Raw genomic sequence first — 23,013 nt, forward strand, 5'->3', positions numbered from 1 at the left:
GGAAATAAAGTTCCATTGCTCTCATATATACACCCACCTACACACAAACGCACACTTACGCAGTCAAAGGGGGATGCTGAAAGGCTAGGTTCTTTCGGTTCACCCACAAAGGCAACAAAGTCCGTCTTTGTCAGTTTCCAAGTCAGACGTCAGTAAGTTGCCTTGCGCTGGAGCTGTGGATAAATATGCCTACACGTAGTCCCCTCGTCTACAAGTGCGACAGTAGCTACCCGCACCCACACTGCAGATGGTACAAGATACTGTACAAGATAATGTTTCTAATATAGACCGACATCATATGCAGGACTTCCTAATTCCACCTCCTTGCATGCATGCATGCCTGCCTGCATGCATGCAGGCAGGCATGCAAAGGGCTTTGATACATAATATCTACAACGACAGCAACAAGATCCTCTTTTGGCTCCAAAGCTGAGTGAGATCTTTTCACTGTGGCCTTGAGTCTGTATGTCTGTGAGCACACATGCATGTCAGTGTTTGTTTGCGACAGAAACAGACTGGCTAAGTATCAGAATGTAATAGTTGCTGGGTAGAGTTGAGGAGTCTGCTGAGGTTGCTGTGGTTGGCTACCCACTTTCTTTGTTTCATAAACTGTCTGTCTGGCACTCCACTGCTAGACCAGGACAAAGCAGCTATTTTAGATTTATACTGTACTCAAGAAAGCATCCACTGTAACTCCAAGCAGAAATATGCCTACAATTTTATGCTTTTTTGATTTATATTTCAAGGTTTTATTCTTCTGTTTTTACCCTTTCTCCACGTTCAGTCCATTCTCATTATCTGGTTAGTTACATGAATTTTTTTTTCATAAACTTTAGTATGATTTATATTAAATGCAGAGTTTTATTTGGATCCCTTTTTAAACAGATTAAGTTAACATACTTAAATCTCCTTTTATTGGGATTTTGCTGTAAATCCGCTGTTTTCAATGTGGAGTAATTCACTCTTCAAAAATAGCCTTATGCAAGACACTGAAGCCCCAGAAGGCTGATCTCAAACTTATTTCACCTCCCAGCAGGGGGATCAATCAAGCATTGCTTTGGTCTGTCCATATTGCAGCTTTAGATGAACCGTCACTCATTTGCTACATCCCTGTTTTGCAGTGATTAGGCAAACATGATTGCACTTGCATGCTTTGTGGATTGTTGGTGCAAAGAAAAAAGAGACAGTAGGTTACTGATTAGATTACCTTCCTTATGCCTTAAGGTTACATCCAGGGTACACATAAGGAAAAGAGGATAGACAGAAATGACAAAGAAGCTCTGTTTTAAGGAACTGATCAGTAAAGTCTCACACACACAGAGAGACATTCACAATCCACACTGTGAAGAAGCTATTGTTCACTTGCTGCAGCTGCATCCTGTGTGGTAGGTAACACATGGGTTACTCTGTAACAGTTCTCACTCTCACACACATGCACCAGAATTACTCTTTGTTTTCCCTACGCCTTTGCAAATACATGAAAATATCCACAGATAAAGGGTATTCCCTTCTATAACTAAACAAATTAAGATCTAAATAACAAAATGCATTTTACATATAAATACACACCCAAATCAGTCACAAATATTAAAGCTTTTCCCCACTATTGTTCATTGCGTGCACTGCTTGGATGCTCGCTTTAGTCCTTCTGCAGACTAGACCACTGGAACATTGTTATTTACACAGCTATTCTTAGTTTGCTCCCATCTTACTTAAAGACCTACATCTGTCAAAAAATGTGGGCTGTTATTTTATTTTGCTCCCAAGACATATTCCTCCTATGTTTTCCTAAAGCCTGAAATGAACTGGGGGAAAGGGGGAATTTAATTATGCCACTCCGTCCCCTCGGAATCAGCAGCAAAATCAGCCACATCTTGGCAAGCTCATCTCACTTAATGAATTTAGAGTAATTTTGACTGAAGGTAATATGATCTACTACCATTGTTACCCCAGAAGTGACAGTGAAACTTGTTTATTTTCATGTTGCAGGGTTTTATTTCTTTTCCATTTTTTTTCTCCGATTCGCATTTTACAGCGTGCATTTGTGTATATTTGCACTCATATTCAGATAACTTTATCAATCCCAAAAAGTTCATTTTGTTTGCAGCTTACCCAAACAAACTACTCACATGGTCAAACTCACACAAGCTACAGTCTTGAAACATCAGTCACAATGTGTGCATATTTTTATGCAACCACAAGAGAATAAGCTGTAAGAGATGTTAAATATTAAAAGGGATTGGAGTTTTCATCAAAGTGCACATGGCACGAGTTTATGTTTGCATACTAGTGTGTGAGTTAATCATATTTTATAACACAGTAGATAGCAAAGCTTCTGTTATTGTGTGTTATCATGGACCACACTGATAAACTCAGTGCGAACAGGAAGACCGAAACATCCTTATGGTAAAGGACCCTAAACAGGTGCCAGCACCAGCAATTAATCACTCATAACAATAACAGCTGTATAAAATACACATGACCACACGTGCATGTGCACATGTCCACAAACGGGAAAAAAAACACGTACTGGGCATGCCACAGTGACTGTGACAGCTGCTCATTCACAAATATATGCAGCAAGAAATGAAAGTGCAGAAAACTTTTCTGCCACATACACAAATAACAGCAGTCTTACGGATACACGGGCAGATACACTCCTCATAATTCTTCACTTGCAAATTAAACTGTTGATCTTTAATTGGCTTAGTCGCGTGTCTGTTTGAGCCTGGCATTATTGCCCTGTGTTTATTCTTTCTTGAAAGACCTGATTAAAAAAATCTTCCCCTGTCAACACGTTGCCTGATTGATACCGCTGTTTGATTAATTCACACACACACACACACACACACACACACACACACACACACACACACACACACACACACACACACACACACACACACACACGTCATAATCCCTGCCCTCCTACTGGCTGCTGTTGGAGCTCTGTTTCCAAAGCAACACTGGAATACTGCTTGTGTGTGTGAGTGTGGCACCACCCCTTTCAGGAAGGAAGCGCATGTAAACAAAGGTGGCATGTGCAGCGCTGTGAGCTCGGGCTGACTCTGTTGTAAACAGCGTGTGACTGTGTGTGCACACAGTGCAGCTGACCTCTGGGATTACATGTTATTTTCTTGACTTTGAGCACTTTAAGTATTTGAAGGCTCGTACATGGTGTTACGATGCCGGGTTATGAAAATTCACAAAACACGCTGAAAAACAAGTTATGAGAGTTTGGATTAAATTATTTGTCCATATGTATGAGGTGTGCTCCATGTCAACAACTGTCTTACGTCAGTGTGGCAAAGCAGGTGCAGGTGCATCATGCACTAGGACACCAACCTGTCTCCACAACCTGGTGTCACATGTTCCCCTCCCCTTCTGTTTTTTTACGGGATGTCCAGCCTTTTGTACTGCTGTGTGTGTTTACTTCTGCAGTCTAGATAGCATAAAATGTGTGTGTCTGCGTGTGTGTGTCTGTTTTTTTTCTGCAGGCCTGCAAGTAAAGGTAGCCAAAGTTCATCAGATTTAGCCCTCTGGGTGGTACATAACAAGTCAGATGAAAAAACTCCTCCTCGGTAAGTGAAAACAGAAGGGGCGATAATAACAAGGTTATTAAAGAGCATAACAGCAGATAAACACATTCATAACAGTGATCAAAATACCCCAACACTGCAACACCTATCCCATTGTGCAAGAGCCCTCAACAGCCAATCAGATTTCTGTTACCAACAGCAACAACTCGTGTTTATGCCTACCTCCAGCTAATCCTGCTCTCCTATTGGCTGCTACTGGGGCCCAGGAGCGCATCCCCTTCCCCCTTCCCCTTTTCTCCTGTTCTCCCTCTGCCTGCCCATACATCCCCACAGATTAAGTGACACCGGCAAAAACAAAAAGCTTATTTTTGTTTTTCATTAGTAACAGTGCACCCACATAAACACTGGACTTGTTTAGATCTAAAAGTATAGGTTTGACAACTGCTGAAAATAATGTACAGTAGACAGGAGGGTATGGGTGAGGAGGAGGGATAAACTGAACCACTGTTGCCATGCGCCCTCACTGTGTTACTAGGTTAAGTATGATATGTTGCTATGAAAAAAAGCCCTAGTGTAAGGAAGAGGGGCAATTGCATCACTCCCTTGAAAAGTCCTTGAAAAACACATCTTTCTCCTTTTGTGCTCTGTGGAAAATTCTAATTGGACTTTCAAGTCATCCTCTGGGAGGAATTCCAAATTGAAATGCAGCACATGAACCTACAGCATGCAAACTTTTAAATCCTCTTCATGCATGAAGGAGACTCCAACTTTAACTTCTCTGAGTATTTTTGCTCATTGATGTTTAAAAAAAAATAAAAAGCGCTGGTCATTTCTCTTTTTTCACTTATTTGTTGAGACAAAGCATATGAACATCCAAGCAGCTGCTGTTTATTTTAATCTGGCAGTGAGTATTTCAGAGGCTGTCGTTAAAGCATTTGATAAGATATGTTGCCAAGAACATGGTCGGTCAGTGCAGATCTAATGCTATTATGCAATTGCTCAGTGGTTCAAGGAGCATGTTTTTAACTCCTAAGACAACATCAGAGCCCCACATGTAGGAAATCTGAAAACACGTTGTGGTCAAATTTAATGTTTAACCGTGTGCTTTTCTTGTTATGCATTCCTATGTGTGTATTTCGTTGAAAGAGAGACACTCTTTCAAAGAAAGTCTACTTGTTTGTGCACAAGGAGGAAGATATCGCGATAGTGAGCGGCTGCATCATCACTCTCCTAATAACCCTGAACCGTAATCGAGTGACAGCACAGCCAAAGCAAACAAGGCTGCCATTAGGGATTCTCCTCTGCCCTTTCCTTTACTTCTTGGTCTTCTGTCCGTGTCCTCTGTCTTCTGCCATCTTTTCTATTCTTCCCCTTGCAGTCTTGTTCTCTCTGTGTCAGGGCAGGCGGTGTGGCTGGCTCGGCCTCTCTTTTAAGTCCTTTAATTAGCATGTGTGCTAAAAGTAGAGGGGCAGTCTGACAGTCACACTGTTTACTCTGTGCTCCTTCTCACTCGGAAAAAAAAAAAAAAAGCTTTAACCCATTCCCCAGTATGCCTGCACTAAAGCAACATGAACATACTCAAAATAGCAGCATGTCTGTCATTTCAGTTTCCTTTTTTTAATGCTTCCACAGAACTGTGATATAACTAAACAATCAATGCTCAGTGGACTATGTCTTCCCGTCCGCTAGACTTAAACAATCTCCTTGCAGGAGAATGTCACACATGACACTGTCTGTCCTGAAATATTCAACATCAGCATAATGGAATTTGAAATCTGTCTATGCTATGTATCCATCTGATTGTTTTTATGCACAGTTTTTTATTTATCCTTGAGTCAACCCGATCACCCCGTCTGCCCTTTCTGCATGCCAGGACGGAACAGAAATTCTATCATGGGATGAGCAAATAGCTTGCAACTTCCCCACATTTTATTTGTGTGTCTGAATGTCTGCCTGTATTTTTGCAGACAGCAGTGTTAGCCCATTTCTCCTCCTCCTGGCTGCACTTCTATGGCCATGCCTTCCGGCCCGCTGCTCTACTTGAGGATTGTGGGCTCTGAGAGGGGATTCCTGGCATGGCTCGGAGTACATGTGTTTCTGGAACGATAAGCTCAGCAATGTCAGTAATGTGTCAGCCCCAGTGAGGTTACAGTCTTCTCCCCATATTTAGAAAATTACTTAGCATTGCCCCACCTTAGCCAGACTGGCAGCTAGAGTAAACCAGAAAATATGAAAGGAATTTAGGGAACTTAGGGATAAGAGGAAAAAGTTTGAGTGATAAAGAAGATACATTCTTGAATTCATTAAATTCTGTTTTCTCGAGTGAATAATTAACCTAGAGTCCTTGTTTAATGGCATTTTGTGCTATATTTGGCTCCTTTTGCTTGCTTTCATTTTCTATTCTTCTCTTTTCCTCTTATGTCCCCTGCTTTGTCTGATGAAACCAGATGAGACTATAAGACCGTAAGCTGTTTCAGTTGTCCTGAGATAGCCTTTGTCATTTGTACTTATTGTAGTTTATATAAAGAGGCAAGCCAAAATCCGCAGTCTCATCTGATCAATGGATTTGGCATCATAACGCTTGTTGTATGTTTGGATCTCCTGTATTTGTGTGTTTGGATCTTACATACACTCACCTTAAAGTATTTTCACAAATGTCAAATATTAGTTGGGAAAAAAAAAATCACTTCAGGCACAATCACATTAGAAATTTGGCACTTGGATCATGTGATCTAAATTTAACTGCTGAGGTTTGCATGAGGTCACTCGTGTCATGAGTTATATAATATATTTTTTAGGAACCCTGGGAAAACAGCAAAACAAGCAATAAGAGCTAATGTTATAGATATTTCACTCAGAAGTTACAGATTTCATCCAGTCAATCCATTCAGTTGCTACTGAACAAACACCCTGATGCAATCCCAAGGCAATTGCAGACATACCAATTTGAAAACAAACATCCAAACGACTGCATCCTGTACAAATGGTGGGTAGTGGATGGATTCACTTCTAAATTAAAAAAAAAAAAGATCTCTGCTCAGCTGATATATTAAAAAAGAGAGAGAAAGGTCTCCTTGGCTTTCACAAGGGGCTTAAGCGTGGTAATTGATACTAACAGTAGTTAAGTTTGTATCATGAGCTCATCTGCAATGACCTGCTGCATATGTGTGTGTGTCACTCTACCCCCCAAAGGGACACAGTGGATCTTTAAAGTGTAGGGCAGGTGTGTGTTTGTGTGGGTGTGCTTCTAACCTGGTCACCCTCCCCTTTGCTTACACACAGCTGTTTTGCCGTGTGATTATAGGCTCTGCTGAAAGATAAGTGCGATCATTACCGCTCAACTGAGAGGTTTATGTCATGTGATCTCATCCCTGTCGGTGTGGTGCGGTCATCCCACGAGCTCAGGTGTGAGCATGTGTGCGCTTCGACATTTACAGCTACCCCAGCCTGACTGAAACCTCAAAAACCGCCTGAGTGATATCATACTGACAGACTGATAGTGACTCTTCACAAACAGGAGCCAAAGTGTGTTTACATATTGTTGTTATGGAATCACCTTGGCCACCACAGCAATGTGAAATTCCCAGCGCCGTCAATCTAAGGCCTTCTAAAAGTTGCATGTTGTGCCGGTTCATCACATAGCTTCTGTGGAATGAGCTCATGGTGAGAAACAGTGAACTGCAGAAGTAGATAGGGTGCAGCTCATTTCTCCAGTTAGTGACACACACACCCCATACTTAGATTAGAGACACCCAACACCAGCAGTCAGCCTAGCTATCTCTCTATCTCTCTCCGCAGCCTGCCAGGGCCAGCTGGGCCGTGATCTCATGGTACCATATCTGGCCAAGCGCGAGCAAGAGAGCTGGAGATGGGTGGGGTGAGAGGGGATGCTGCCTGCCGGCTCGTCGCGTAATCTCATCTTGCGGTGGTTACTGTAAGTGGACTGAAGCAGGAATATGAGAGTTAGCCGTGAAAGTAATGGATCTGAGAAGGGCAGAATATTTACAGTTGAACCACAAGCCTGCAAATGTTTGGGGTATCCCAAGATGGCAAAACATGCTGTATCATTTCCCCAGGCAAAAAAAGCAGCATTTAGATATTTTGACATCACAGCACAACACACAGTTCTGCTCTTAGCCAGGCAAAAGCAAGGCATTCCCTATTAGCATCATCACATTTTCACATTTTCAGCTGAGCAGTCATGCAGTGGTTAGAACTGTTGCTTCACAGCAACAAGGTTCTGGGGTCAAATCCACCGGCCAGCTTGGGGCCTTTCCGTGTGGAGTTACTTTCTGGGTAATTCAACTTGCACATTAAATTGTCTGTTGACTCTGAATTAGCCTCAGTTGTGAGTGTGAATGGTATTTTGTCTCTATGTGTGATAGACTGGTGACCTGACCAGGATGTACCCAGCCTCTGGCCCCGTGACAGCTGGGATAGGCTCCAGCCCCACTGTGACCCTGAATTGGATAAGCAGAAGAAAATGGATGGATGAACAAAAGGTTATCACATTACCAACCGCCAGGCTTGTTCAAGTGCGTCAGTGTCAACTAAAGGAGATTCATCAGTTTAGGAATTGTTTCTAAGTTGGAAATAGGATCTTTTTTTCACAATTTATCAGTCTTAAAGTAATTCTGCTTTCAAATACAGCTCACATTCAAAAACAGTAGCTTTCCATTTTAGCTAATGAACTGTTTTGCTGAGAGCTGGTTAGAAAATCATAAAACTGTTATATACCGCAATTCAGTCGGAAGCTTTATAGCATGCATCTAGAGTTTTGCCGTCATGGGGAATGATCCATGCAGCTTTTAAAGTGTCCAGTAAGTCACTGCACTGACCCAGAAAAAGTCCCGTGCATAGCCCCTTTACAGTGCTTTTTGGACAGATTAAACACACATGTGATATTTTTATTCTACTAACAGTACAAGGTGGAATTTGTAACATTTGGAAAAAGCATTAAAAGTTTCAAGTAGAGAAAATGCCTTTCCTGGCTAAGTGTTGTGCCCTCGTGCAGAATAAATCCAGTGAATAGCCTTACTGGAATTAAAATAATTTAAAAAGCAAACTACTACTCAAACTACTCTGTTTACCATTTTCTGTGTCACAGCTGAAAACACTAATATTCCCAAGTCAGACTACATCTGTCTGGTCTCATTGCTTCACTTTCAGTCTATCGTGGCTCTAGATCTCTGGCTCAGACTCTGTGCAGACAGTCGGCTGCCTCAGCAGTCTGGACTGTTGCTCCAGGCTTTTGGCATCCCAGCCAACACAGGGAGAAGATGTTTGTTACTACCGTGCAAATAGCAGCAGGAGAGACAAGAAGTCCTTTCCAGCAGCTAGTTTTTTGTTCTCTTGTAGCACACATTATACCTGTATCCAAAAGGAATGCAGAATAAATACAAGCATATCGCTGTTTTCTAGTCTTGCATAGTGCTTGTATGAGCTGAAGCTCAAGGAATTAGGCCTATATTATGCATAATATAGGCATGTTTATTGCTGTATGTAGGCCTGAGAGATGCATACTTGCATGTTTTAGAGATAACAAAGAAAAATCAGATCTATACCAAAGACCATTGGTCTAACTTCTATCTAAACTAGGTCAAGGATTTAGTTAACAATACTCTAAATGCTTAATTGTGACTGCTGTACGAACACGACACGTTGTTTACTCAGGCCACATAATTTAGTCAACATTTATATTCTTGATAAAATAGGTCTTATCTGGGGCATTAAATATTGCTTTTTGCAAAAACAGATCAAGATTAGACACAACTGTGTCTGCTGTTGCTGCGCCTTTTCTTTATTTTTATTGCAGAAAACAAAGAAGGCTCCTTGAAGAACACTGACCTGTTTGGACAAAAAGCCTTTTGGAAAGGTGTGCAAAATAAAGAAAAAAAAAATCGAATTATTTCTTCAGGCCTCTGTCATTATTTTATAAATGTTTTACATGTTTCCTCATCTGACCTGTGACTTGGCTGGGACTTTTATAGGTAGGGACAATCATCTCTCACTCAGATATGCTTAGGTTTCATGTTTAATCACAGAATCCAGTGCACACCAACCACAGACAACAAGTGATCACCAACCACATTAGTCTTCATATCGTTGTCCCACAAGCCCGTATAGTCCCAATCTACAAATCTGACAGCACATGCAATAAAATGATTAGTTTTTATCATTTAGCATTCATGGTAATTTTTCCCAAGTCTCCCATATGCCTACTAGTGCAGATATTAAAGCCCATGGAAAGTCCCCCAGATACAAGTCTGCATTCTTTTTTCTTCTTTAATTCTGACTGAGTGAACCTTCCTCTGTTCTGAGAACACTGAGCAATCACCTGACATCTGTCTAACACAGCATCCTTTGGTTGTGTGTGCATGTGTGCTATGCATGATCTTGAGCACAACTTTGTGCAAGAGTGTGCACATGCAGTAGCCTGTTTTGCTTCATGCTTTGTGTGCACCTGTGTGCTCATGCGAGCTCATGCGAGTACACATGCAGAGAATGACCAGCAGTTGGCTGGAGACTGAGGTGCTGCCAAGAAAATCGAAATGAGTTCCTCTGAAGTCTGGTTTCTCTTTGATGTGGGCTACCTTTTACTGTCAGCTTGAGCTCTGAGCTGACCGCAGCACTCACACACTTCCCCATACCTGCCGCTGTTGATCTGCTGACCCTCATTCAGCTGCAGCTCTCATCTCGGTATAATTTTCAATGTGCATGTGGCTGTGTGTGCACGTGGCTGCAGGAATAGGAAGACCTTCCCTATATTTGTTACCAGGTATTATGCATAAGTCCTAAGTTGTTGAAAATTGACTTTTTAAAAATAAAAATCAAGCATGAGAAAAGTGATGTTAAATTAATTTGTAACAACTTTGTTTGAATATACTAAACTACAACTAACTTCACTGTCTACTGACGTATTAGTTAGCCACACACACACAGGCTTCAGTTCCAGCCTAAGTAATTGTGCACTGTGCTATAAGGCAGCTGGTCTATCAGCAGTAAAAGGTCAGTGCCTGCAAAAAAGCCCACGTTTCAATCATTACGTTATAACTGCTAGCTTCTCTGTTCTTCTTTTACTCTCTCTCTCTCTCTCTCTCTCTCTCTCTCTCTCTGCCACCCAATCATTTGATCTTTACTTTCCTTCCACCCACATTGTGCGATTAGCTTCTTGCGAAGCAGAGTTGTAACCAGTAGCGCCACACTTTCCTGATACCTCTGCATCATTGCAGTCTGCCATGACGTCCCACATTATGTGGCACCCTGGGTGTTAGTTAATGTCTGTGTAGCTAAATGCAAAGGAGAAAATGAGATTTCTGAGAAGATGAGTTTGATTCCAAATGTTTATTCACAAAGCATTTCAAGTCAGTACAATACAAATCAATACTGCATTGCTCTGTCTGCATGTGAAAGAAAACTGAATAGTCCATTAAAAAAGTGTCAGCTTTACATCAGGATTTGCAAGCAGTTTCTGCTTATTCCAAGAACTTCCTGACAGCTGCACTCATAAAGAAAAGTCCTTTGTTTAGACACTTTCAGACGCCTTCTTCTGGATCTGCACCTGACTTGTTCCCCTCTGACGAGTCCAGTCCACTTTCTTAAGTCCATCTCTTGCAAAGTATCGCTCTCTGTGACCTTCTCTGCTTAGTCCCGTCAGTGTCTGTTAAAGGGCAGTCACTGGGTCACCATTTGCCATCTTTAATGTACTATGCAGTACAGTCCAGCTCCATTCTCAGTGTCCTTCAGGCGTTCTGTCCACTCCACATACACCTGAACAAGTCCACACATGAGCTCTGAACCCTTGCACAGGGTAATCCAGAACCAACGGGCTCACCCAGGATGCACTGGAAGAGTGTGCTCTTGCAGAAGGGGGGAGTTACAGCCACAGCCTCTTAATCCAGACATGTGAGGCAGAAAGGCATGAGGCCCCCAGCTGAAGCTCAGCTCCTTGACTTTCTTTTCATCATCATCATAATCATGTGAAGCAACTGCAGGGGGGTGTCACTTCAGCGCTCTGGGAGAGTGATGGTGGGCACCCAGTCATACACACTGCGCCTTTCCTCACAGAACACACTCAGCTTGTCCAGAGCAGGGTCTTTCCATGGGTTTGCACTAGGGCTCTGTAATTGTTTAAAAAAAGAGGGAGATATTTAGAGTCAGAAAAGTGGCAACACCTACAAGACATGCAAAAAAAAGGTCAGACACCGTAGTGATGCATGCATGATTCACTAGCTGCCAGCTCCTGACTGAGTGGGAACGTACCGTGACAAGAATGCAGTGTGCGTCCTTGGGCTCGCCTGTTTCATCTGCACCCACGAGGTCGGCCAGGCGGTCGATATCATTGACACGCACCACGTTGATGTCGTTGTCAAAGCAGAACGCCTGGATGAGAGTGAAGTGGATCTGAAGAGCAATGTCACACTCGTATTCCTCGTCGGTGGCGAGAATGCAGAACGCCACGCTGTCTGGGTCACTGTAGGAAAGACAAGAAAGGTGATTAGTGCATATCCTGCTTTGCGTGTGCTCGACTTTCTTTTTCCTTTTCTTTTTTTTAAAGGGCAAATGTAACTGAAAGTGGCACGAAATGCAATACTTACACATTCATGACTTTTGCAGATTCGTAAACTCCAACTGTCAGGTAGTCCTGCTTCTTAGCAGCGATCAGCAGCTCCTCCAGGGCTGCGCCTGCACTTTGCACCCTTAACAAAGAAAAATACATCATCAGCACACTGATCACATTACCCTCCCCAAAAATAACAGCTACAGCGCTTTAATCCAGGAGCTTAAATAACGTTGTATCGATGAGTAAAATATTCACCTATCAGCGTTTTCCATTGTGTTCTCTTGTCCGTGAATCTCTTCCAGAGTCATAGTTATAATCCAAGCGCAATCGGGATGTTGCAGTGTTAAGAAAAGGCTATGTAGTTGTCTGTGTAGTCTCTTGCGTTATTCTGAGCTCTGAACGGTCTGTGGGTGGCTTTATACCGCACTTGGCGTCGTTTCTCGGCAAGGGGCGGTCTTTCCGATCCTGTCTCCTACCATTGGCTCAGAGGAGCTTTGGTGAGGAAAGCGAAAAAAAGTCCCCGAGCAGTCGAACTGATCTTGTTGACAGCCCCACGTGGGGCAAGATTACAACCTTTCAAGAAATCCCCCCCACCCACTCCCAATTTCTCCTTTTCTTGTCAACATCCAGCATCACCACTAAGGGCAAAAACTACAAGTCCTGTTTACGATGAACTTTCACAGTCATTGCAAACAACACGGTGATATGAAGTTTTTTTGTTTTGTTTTGTTTTGAACCACTGTGGCTTCAGTTTGCCCCTGGACAAGCTGACATGTTTATGATAGTCAGAAAACATATAGGTCACAGCGCAGACATTCTAAGAGATTCTCTTTTATTTATTATTATTATCATCGTTTGCAGAGGCGTTATTTACCATTCGATAGCAACATCCCCGGTTTTTGGAATTATGTAACTATTACGCCTCGTGTTTTTCCACAGTGGGCATAGAAGAATTCAGACTATCCTACAGGTGACAACAGAACTGAGTGTGCGGATTAGCCGAGGGAAAATTGGCGGATCTTTTTTCTGTGGGTGAGCCGCATTAAAACAGTAGTGACGATTAATTTGATGTGTGATAAACTCTGGAACAATCCTTTGGCGGACTAGCGGATTTCCCCAGTCTGGAGAGTCACTGGGGAGATATTTATATATATCATCTATCCGAACTTTCCCTGTGCAGCTTTCCATTGCTCTTAATAAACAACCGGTTCCCGGTGCACCTGCTTGGCGCGTCATACCCTACTAACCTGTTACTCAACGTGCCCATGTGTTTACAGTCTGCCCAGCAGTTACCGAAATGTCCCCGGAAGGAAAATCTGCAAGCCTGTCCTGACCCGAATAGGACCAGAATTCTTGGTGGCGATGTGTTTTGTGGGACTGGCCAACCAGCTTATGGCCACACGCCAGTTTTTGTTACCCCATTGAAAAAGCAAAGGCTTAAACAGTCTGTCTGGGGCGCGTGGCATTTCTGCACAGAGGTAAAGTGCAGCTCCGCCACACAACATCACTACATCCCTCCACCTGTCTCCGGTCTTTCCATGGCGCTGGGGGATGTGGATCAGTATGTGTGTGCGTCCTGCGTGTTTTATTACCCAGATCTATTCAGTGCCCTGCGGCAGATGCCCGACAGATGCGCACGGGCCCTTCCCAAAAAAGCGCCACGCGTCGCAGCCAGACGCCTTTTCTGGTCAGTTTATCTTATCGGTAGGATAAGCACGTGTTTACATTCATCATTAGTCCCTTTTTTCCGACAGATGTTGCGACCACAGCGAGGCCGTGCATGTAACTGGGTTGTTGTCTGAACTTGCCCATGTATAAGCAGTTAATGAGCACTGAATGTGAATGAATTACCAAAAACCTCACAACTTCACAACTTCTCCTATCTATGAGGTCTAATATCTTCTTAACAAGTGAGACGTGCCCACAAATGGGCCTAATTACAGGAATAACGCGCTCTGTTAAAGGTTGTTTTCATGATCTGTTTCATGTTAAATGGTGAGTCAAATAATAAGTCAAGCTGACATTTGTTTGGACGCAAAAAAAGATGCCAACATGATAAAGGAATGACCTTTAACCTAATCTCGCCTACACAGTCAACTGATGAAAACAAACTTGGCCCGCAGTAAGCAGAGGGCTTTGTGTCACAAATCTGGATTTACACCTCCACCTGCTGGTCGTCCAAAGAGTGAACGTGTCCTTTAAACAACTTGTCTCAACATGTTGAATAAGCCACATGACTCATGATTCCAGCCTCACAATGGTGAGTCACCAACCAGTCTCTGTGCTCTTACCCTCCACACAGCTGAGGTCAGACAAATACTGTTTGCCAGTCATGGAGCAGGAATAGCAAGGGGATACAAAAACAAGAGATTTGCAAGTGAAAAAAAGAAAGATATAATAGGAGGTAAATTTGCATAATGTAAAGTTAGTACAGGATTACCCATGCATAAATTCACATTTTACTCACATATAAATCAATAAAATGGTCTGTTCAGACAAACAAACAGGTCAGAAGAGTTGGATGAGGTTATACAATGAGGGAAATTCCAGAGTGCCTGTGAAAACCCCACTGGAGAATACATTAGGAATATCTCTCATGTGATCTCGAGGAAAACACCTGACTATGTTAAAAGGTGTGGCAAACAATTCCAGTGAGAGTTCATACCTGTGAGGTTGTAAGTCCTCATTTCTCTGAAAATTTGGCTACAAAATAGCACAGCACACCTGCAGAAAAGTTGGATAGGTGGAAAAGTAAGTGGAGAATATTAAATAAATCCATCTCCTGTAAGTGGGTTGACAAGAATTGGTAGCAGCCTATTTTTCACAACCCTTATTTACGTCTTAGTCTTACTATCGGGACATTAAAAAAAATCATCTGGTGCTTACCAGTTTCTAAAAATATTTAAATCCTTCCTCAGATGAACAACACATGACTTATTACGCTGTTTAACTGTGTGTGTGTGTGTGTGTGTGTGTGTGTGTGTGTGTGTGTGTGTGTGTGTGTGTGTGTGTGTGCTTAATCTACATACACCGTATGATTCAGTATTTTTAGTTGCAATGACTTTACGTAACTGTTTTCTGTACTTTATCAGCCTCTGACATCAATGTGGTGGAATTTAAGCCCAATCGTCTTCACAGACATTGCTTCAGTTTGTTGAGATTTGCAGGCATTTTTTGCGCTTTAGGTTCCCACCATGTCATTGTAGTTGGATCTGGACTGCAACACTTTTATCCTTTTTTCTTTTTCAGCCATTCTTTTGTAGATTTGCTGTTGTGCTTGGGATCATTGGTCTTTTGCACGACCCAGTTTCATCCAAGCTATAGCTGTCAGTCAGGTGGCCTCAGATTTGTCTCTAGAGTACTTCAGTATACAAAAGAGTTCACAGCCAACTCAGTGACTTAAAGGTGGCTGGTTCTGTGGTTGTATCCAAATCATTACCCCTGGCTGTCCTGCCATGTTGTTTCTTAGAGAAGAGGCTTTCTCCCTGCAGTTTCTGAGCTTTGCATAATCTAAAGCTTGGGTGAATTTGCTGTGACTGATTGGCAACTGTCTTGAATGTTTTCGACTTATGAATAGTCTTTCCCACTGCAGAATGATTGGCAGCAGAAGTTGCTCCTCTAAGATCATTGCTTTTGGTTTTCTTCTTTGATATTGTGTTAAAACACACCTGGATGACCTTACGTGCGCACACTTGCTCGTGATCAGTCAATCAACTGCATGCAATTAGCAGCACTTGGCTGCTACCTACCCTCTTATTTCCCATGGTTACCTTCTCATACACTTTCTGCACTTTTGATGTCCCGAGACATAAATCCTTGGACTTCAGAAAGTATACTTTCTTTTTCACATCTGCATCTCTGCATCAATGACATGGATGATGATTTACTCTGACATATAAAAAGTTTATTATAGTTGTTCAGACATGTCTTATACATAAAGTGTTCAAATGTACATAAAGAGCTACAATCACTTTTTTTTTTATATTTACATGTCATTCTTGGACTACACCAAATGCCAGTGCTTTTCTTCAAAATGATTAACATTTAAAATCTCATTGCCTGTCAAGTATAACAAAAAGTAGCCTCGATACCATTTACAATACCAACAGTAACAAAGAAAAAATACACAAAAATAAAAAATGCATCACTGATAAAACAGGTCATAACATTTTGGAGCAATATTTACTGCAAGTTTGCTGAGCAAATAAGTCAAACCCCTTATTCTGCTCATCGTGTGCTAAGGTATTCCAGACAAGTTTACGAAGGTAAGAATTGTGCAGCGAAGTTATAAAAGAGAAGATCGCAAGGGCAGAGTTGGTTAGCCAACAACGGTTAAGTCCAGGATTCAGGTTCTTTTATCACATTTTGTGTTGCTTTACTGTACAACATAAAAACAAAGCATTCACAAATTAAAAGGAGCATGGATACCCTTGTTACAAGGGATATAATGACAAACTTTACAAGTCTTTAAAATGGCCAAATGTCCTGCAATGGCTTAAGCATTACTGTGGTCAAACAACCATGGTGATCAAGCTTCATGAGAATCAAGCGCTCTATCTTCTACTACTTCATAAACATTGCTGACTAGTAGTGCTGGGCGATATGACGATATATATCGTGTGGACGATAGAAAAGTTTCTATCGTGCCATTTGTCTTCTATCGTTTATATCATTTCTAACCCGAATTTTACAAATTATTACATAAAATATATCATTAACCCTTTACAACTCCGTTTTCCCTAACTATTTTTAAATCCCTGTAGAACTGTAACCACGTAAGGTAGCGCAATAATGTTTTTTTTGCATATGACACTGTAGGAGTTGTACTTACATCTTATTCCATTAGCTTGCCCTAGGTCACGGTTTTCTTCCACATATTGCTTTGCAAAAAATTGCATAAAAAACACTTCCAGCAACAAAAACATAATATTCCAGACTTGCAGCAACAAAAACACAATATTCCAGAAACAGGCTTTGCCGATCCGATCAGCTGTTCAAGTCAGCGCGAACTATCTTATGTCCGCCATTACCTGTCCGAAACCGGAAGTGATGTCATTTTCGCGGAAAATGTAGTTTTTTAAGCTTCAAAGTCTATGTTGGTATTTTTAAAAGTCATGTTTGACTTTATGCTCTTCTGTATCGTTTCTGGGATGCTTAGAAGTCAAATTGCACTGTTGTAAATAGTTTATTTTGATGCACATGCTGTGTTTTTGCAAATTTGCATTTATTTATTTTCATTTTTCCTGTAGTATATAAAAATTTGTGCATCTCAAAAATAAAACTATGAAGACACTCAAAATAAATAAATGTAAAGATAAGCTCTGGCGGACTTGGTTCTATGGTAGGTCTTAAAGGGTTAAATAGCCTGTGCAAATATATTAGTGTTGTCTTCTCACTTTACATACTCTTAACTTTATGCAAGAGAAAATAAAGTATAAAAAAATGATATTTTTCGCAAAGAAACTCCGTCTTGTGGTTTCGCAAAATGGTGCTGCTTTACGTGCACCCAGATTTGCGACATGCTTTACAGTAACTCAAAACAAAGACTGCACCCTCTCCACTCGCTGTTTAAAGACTGCATACTTTCCAGATGACCACAGGTCAGGTGGTATATCGTGATATATATTGTTATCGTGATATAAAATAATTCATATCGTGATAAACATTTTTTCCATATCGCCCAGCACTACTGACTAGTTTGCAGCACAAACTACTAGACTACTTTTCATAATAATTTACTATGGCTATGATAAGTATGATTTTTGGGAAGTCACTGATAAGCAGCATATGTTAGCATTGAGATCTGCTTGACATTTTCAGACAAACTCACTCAAGATTTAGTGACAGTCGGGCCATCAATTCATATCTGTCTTTAAGTAATTTACTGCCCATTCACTTTAATTATTCCTGTGCCGGAGAATAAACACACAAATTTTGGCAAAGCTCAACATGTTGTACGGTAATTTGACAGCTCTCAGTGCTAACTCAGTAGCATGTGCCCTCTAGTAATGCAGGCATTTATTTAATCTCTGCAATGTCCTTTTGAAATATTAAAATATCTCCCCAGTTTCTTTTGACTGGAGAAGGAAAACAAGAACAAAGTGCAAATAAAGTAACTAGTAGAAGGCTTTCAGAAGGAAAAAGCATGGACGAAAAGATGGATCTTATATCTGGAAGAATAACTGCATTATTCCCTTCTCCCTTTTTTTAATATTAATGTTCCCTCTGGCACCCAAATATTTAGGAATACAGCTCCCTCTGCTGGTTATACTGAACAACATGTCCTTACTACATCTCATCAGAGCGGTGCTGCTGTAATATGACAGACGGAGGATTCCGGTCTATCCAGGCATCCTTGGAAGCTTTCGCATTATATGCGACAGCAGACGCCACTACAGCATTGATGGATCCTTCCTGTAATGCCCCGGCTGGCCCCTGCTTCATCTCTGCTGCCTGAGCAGGGCTCGGGAAGTCTGCCGAAGAGTTGCTGTTGACGCCCGTTTCTGAATCAGGTTGTTCCACCCTCTCGTAGTCAGGAGTGTGATTCTTCTGACCGCCCGCAAAGATGGCTTTAACATTATCCACCTCTACTTGGTGAACTAACAAACCTTCTTTGGTCTCAGAGGAGGATACGGCATCTGTGCTTTCAGCTGGCAGTGATCGCAGGCTCCTGGAGACGACTGTTAGTCATGATTGGAAAGATAGTTTACAAAGGTTAGGCAACACTGCCGGAAAATTCATTTGTGAAATCAGCTATCTTATTAAATAAAGCATGCATATCTTAAGGTACAGCAAGGATAGCTGAAATATAATAAAAGACAGACTTGATATTTTTATATAACTCACTTGAGGAGGGCGTGTAGAGCTCCTTTGTTTGGGTGTTTCCACCAAACGGATTGACTGATGGGAAGATGATCAGACAGAAGGAGAGCAGGAAAACCTGAAAGCCCAATGAAAAAGTGAGAAAAATAGCAAAGAGTGACAAAGACCTTGACACTGAGGGGGGAAAAAAAGCCAATTTACCATAACACAAGTGCTGGTTGTGCTGGCCTTCATGGTTGACATCTTCACTATAGCCTGAAGTTTTCTCAGCTGTTCAATCAACGACCTGTTTATTTAAAAAAACAAAAACAAGAGGACGTGTTCAATGTAACTGATTCAGAAGCTTGACCTGACTATGTAAAAACCCAGAGCAAAGAAATGGCTTCTTACATGTTCTGTTTCTGAAGCATTTGGACTTTCTTCTGTAGTTCCAGGTTGTGTGCAGTGCAGATGGCCACCCTGTGACAGAAATCAATTCATCATTTAGTATTTATCAAGAACCAGACACACAAGTGTTTGCTCTATATTAAAAATCATTTCTTCTCTGCTAATTTGATTTCAGTCAATTAGAGAATTTATTGACCATGATTTTATCTGGCCTAGAACAACAACAACAAAAACAATTCCTTGTCTACCGTTATCAATAATACCATGCTGTCCTGCAATAAATGAATCAATATATTGATAAAAATCTTCAAGTTTAAAACAAGAGAGCTTAAAATGAAATAGTCAGTCATAATATTTAGATAATTAAAATATTCTAAAACTGATTACAAAACAATGTAGCCACATCCTTGGAGTCAGTGACTATATAATAATAATAATAATACATATTAAAGATTATATTAAAGATTTTGATGAAGACGATTCCGGTTTATCATCTGTATCTCACCTGTTTTCCAGTCCATCAACATACACCTTCTTCTTCTTGCGGCTCTCCTGAGCAGACTGCTTGTTGCGGATCTTCCTTCTGATCCTCTTCAAAGTCCTCTCCTCTGCCTGTTACACAGAGCAGAGCAGGTTTTCAATCACCACGTTCACAAGACAGATGACGATGTGTATAAAACAGCTTTGAGCAGCTGTGCCACAGAAAGACCAATTTAATATCCACCCAACAAAGTAAGTATGTAACTAAAGAGATATCAAAAACACCTGAAGTGAAAATTACCTTAGTGAGGGGCATGTGTTGGGGAATGGTTACTCCTTCTTTTGCCAAAAGCCGCTTCTCCTCCTCAGTGAGCACAATCTCTTTAAACTGGAACTAAAGAAGGGAAAGAAGTCTTTCTTAGAAATCTTGTGTGTGTTCTTATCTCATTAACAACATGTGTCAAACATCACTGAAAACATCAAATACAGTCTCTTTGGTCTTCTGGTCTGGCATAAGAATAGCAAAAGAAACTGACCTGGTCTTCTTTGATGGACTCTGTTGTATCTTGTATCGAGTCCTCTATGGCCAAAGTGCAAGGCAGCTCACTGCTGACATCCTCCTCCATCGCCTCAGTCACAAGGTCATCTGTGACAGGAAGACTATTCATTTAAATCTTCCATCCCCCACAAATTCCACACAGACCACATCTCATGTTTCTTTTAAGAGATTTGAAATTCTAAGATAAAATAAAATGTTAAAGTTTCAGTAGTTCTTCAATAAATGATAAATACCCAGATCAATGAAGACATCTGTATCTGGCTTCTCTGCCCTCACACTCTGCAGCATGTCCATATCCCTCCCTCCGCTCTGCAGCAGAGAGTAGCTGTGATCTGCTTGGACTGTTAAGGCCTCAAAGCTTTCTGTTTGTGCCTCAGAATATGTCACGGCAAGGTCTGAGTGCACCGGGCTGGGCTGGGAATAGCTGGGACTGGGCACAACATCGCTATCACTGCTATGAGGACTGGGGCATCCAACATGGTTGGTAATTCCAGCCCCGGAGCTGTTGTCGTCTGAAATGCCACTGTCGCTGCCCAGTGGAGAATGGGAGGGAGAGATCGTCTCTGTGTTGTCCTCTCCATCTAACAAGCTGGATAGAAAATCCTCAGTGTCCATATCTGGCAGCATCTGGGAGACAAAGGTGTGTTAAATTCTACAACACACACACAAACATATAAGACTGTTAGGCTTTAAGAAGCTTTATTACCATGTAGTACATCTAGTATTAAGACTCAAAGATGTTTATATTACTGCTTCCAAAGCATGACTCATTTTGGCACCTAGTTACTTCAGATAATGCATTAAACAGCCATCTAACCAATTTCAATAACATTAACTTCCTCTTACATCTTGTTCAGACAGCCATGACTCAATGAGCCCATTCCCATCAGAAAAGAAGGGCTCAGTGGATCCATTCTCTCCATCATGGAACAGCAGTCCAAACAGGTCTGCTCCATCCATATCCGGAAGATCTTCTGCTATTGACATCTGCAGATAAACAACAAAATACAGAGGATAGCATATTTAATATCTGGTAATAGTAACACTGTCTAAAATGTTGAGAACAGCAATTTTATGACAAAGTTCACAGAGTGTATTACAGTTCAGTTGTGCGGTCACCTTGTTTGGAGTTTGGGTTAGGTTAACTAGTTCTAAAAAGGCCACAGGTGTGAATGGTTATGTGTTAGCCCTGTGACAGATTGGCAGCCTGTTAAGGGTGTACCCCGACCTCACCACTGAACTGGTTAAGCAGAAGAAGGAGTATAGATGGCTGGCTTTAATAGGATAAAATCCTACAGAATTTTATAAGTCTACTGGAATTTTATTTATGATCCTAAAATGATTTTAAATTGAGGTTTAATTCATTCTACAATTGAATTATTATGTTTTCTAATGGACCAAACCGTTTTTAAATGACCCACGAATCTGTCTGTTGTTGGGGTTTTGCAGCCACGTGACGTTTTGTAGCCACGTGACTTAGCTTGCTTAAAGTTCATATCATTACTTCCCTTTCCTGTGATTGCTGTGTAGAAGTGCTGATACCCAACAAAATACTAAGATTTTTATAACAGGTCAAAGTGCGCCTGACGCATCCGAACAAAGGGTTGGTACATTGCACCGTGACGGTCCAGTAAACATCCACTGGATGCTGCTCTGTACTTTGTCTTGGCCTCCACGCGGAGGCTGCAGGTGCATAGCTGTTTTGAGTGCATCTCAGCTGTGCAAGTATATGAAAACAGATGTGGTTTCCTGACAAGGGGTTGATAGCACGTATACTAGCCTCTTATTGCATCAGCGCCACGGTTTTATCATGACCTCATCCTATAGTAAGCCCCGCCCCCCATGCCTTTGTCACGGGGTCTGAATGCAATATCAAGTGTCAAAATAAATAAGATGCATAATTTTTAGTTTAGCCTATATCATGAAACGACTGTTTAAATGCTGCACTGTTTGCCGACGTTCTGGAAATGGCTGTGCACCAAATGCAAGGTGCCGGTATTCAATAATATAAATAATACTAATAATAATCATGATTTTTTGATATTTATATTAGCTATTTTATACATAAACGAAATGACTTAGTTAAGCTAGAAGTTTGCGTAGGTGATTTTTGTCGCTTATGAATTTAAGAAGCTCAAAAGTGTAATCCCATCGTCAAAAGGCAGGAAACGTCTTCTTAGGCCAACATCGAGGAATTAGCTATTAATATTAGCCTTATAAACCTGCTATAGTCTTTTTCTGCTGAGGGCGTGGTCCCTTGTATCATTAAAAACACTGGGAAACATCAACAACTGGTAAGATTTGCATTAATTTCCTTACCGTTTGATGGCAAAAGACGAAATACCATTCGAGGAGTGCGTCCGAGTGTCTTTTGGTTACGCTACTCAGGTTTTTTTCAGCTGCCGCTGTACACTGTCAGACCGCTTCCTACTGAAACCACCTTCCAACGAGGCAAAAATTGCGTCATCACGTAAAGGCGGAAATGAGTACGTGGTCTTCTTTGGTGTTTCTGGGAAATAGAGTTAATGTATCTCCGGTACGAGATAATTGCACTGCTTTCTTTAAGCAAATGTACGGATCATGTTATAAATATACCAGGAATTATCATATAGAAAAATAAATAAATAAATAATCTGTAAATAAATAAATCTGGTATATGTAAA

At 41.3% G+C, this 23,013-nt stretch overlaps 2 protein-coding genes across 2 annotated transcripts; both read right to left on the reverse strand.

Annotated features, from left to right (window-relative positions):
* Positions 1–10,864: 10,864 nt before the first annotated feature.
* Positions 10,865–12,514, reverse strand: gadd45ga (growth arrest and DNA-damage-inducible, gamma a). Its single transcript, XM_031727367.2, has 4 exons — positions 12,358–12,514; positions 12,137–12,238; positions 11,802–12,012; positions 10,865–11,659 (listed from the first exon to the last, which is right to left on the reverse strand). Exons 1-4 carry the CDS (start codon positions 12,408–12,410, stop codon positions 11,546–11,548), a joined length of 480 nt encoding a protein of 159 aa, XP_031583227.1. The 5' UTR covers positions 12,411–12,514; the 3' UTR covers positions 10,865–11,545.
* A 4,916-nt stretch (positions 12,515–17,430) lies between these two features.
* creb3l3l (cAMP responsive element binding protein 3-like 3 like) lies at positions 17,431–22,801 on the reverse strand. The gene is made up of 10 exons (XM_031727368.2): positions 22,670–22,801; positions 21,197–21,337; positions 20,584–20,977; positions 20,328–20,437; positions 20,093–20,185; positions 19,817–19,923; positions 19,315–19,383; positions 19,126–19,210; positions 18,949–19,042; positions 17,431–18,782 (listed from the first exon to the last, which is right to left on the reverse strand). Exons 2-10 carry the CDS (start codon positions 21,335–21,337, stop codon positions 18,391–18,393), a joined length of 1,485 nt encoding a protein of 494 aa, XP_031583228.1. The 5' UTR covers positions 22,670–22,801; the 3' UTR covers positions 17,431–18,390.
* Positions 22,802–23,013: the final 212 nt, after the last annotated feature.

This window comes from Oreochromis aureus, linkage group 12 (assembly GCF_013358895.1).
Source record: "Oreochromis aureus strain Israel breed Guangdong linkage group 12, ZZ_aureus, whole genome shotgun sequence".
NCBI lineage: Eukaryota > Metazoa > Chordata > Actinopteri > Cichliformes > Cichlidae > Oreochromis > Oreochromis aureus.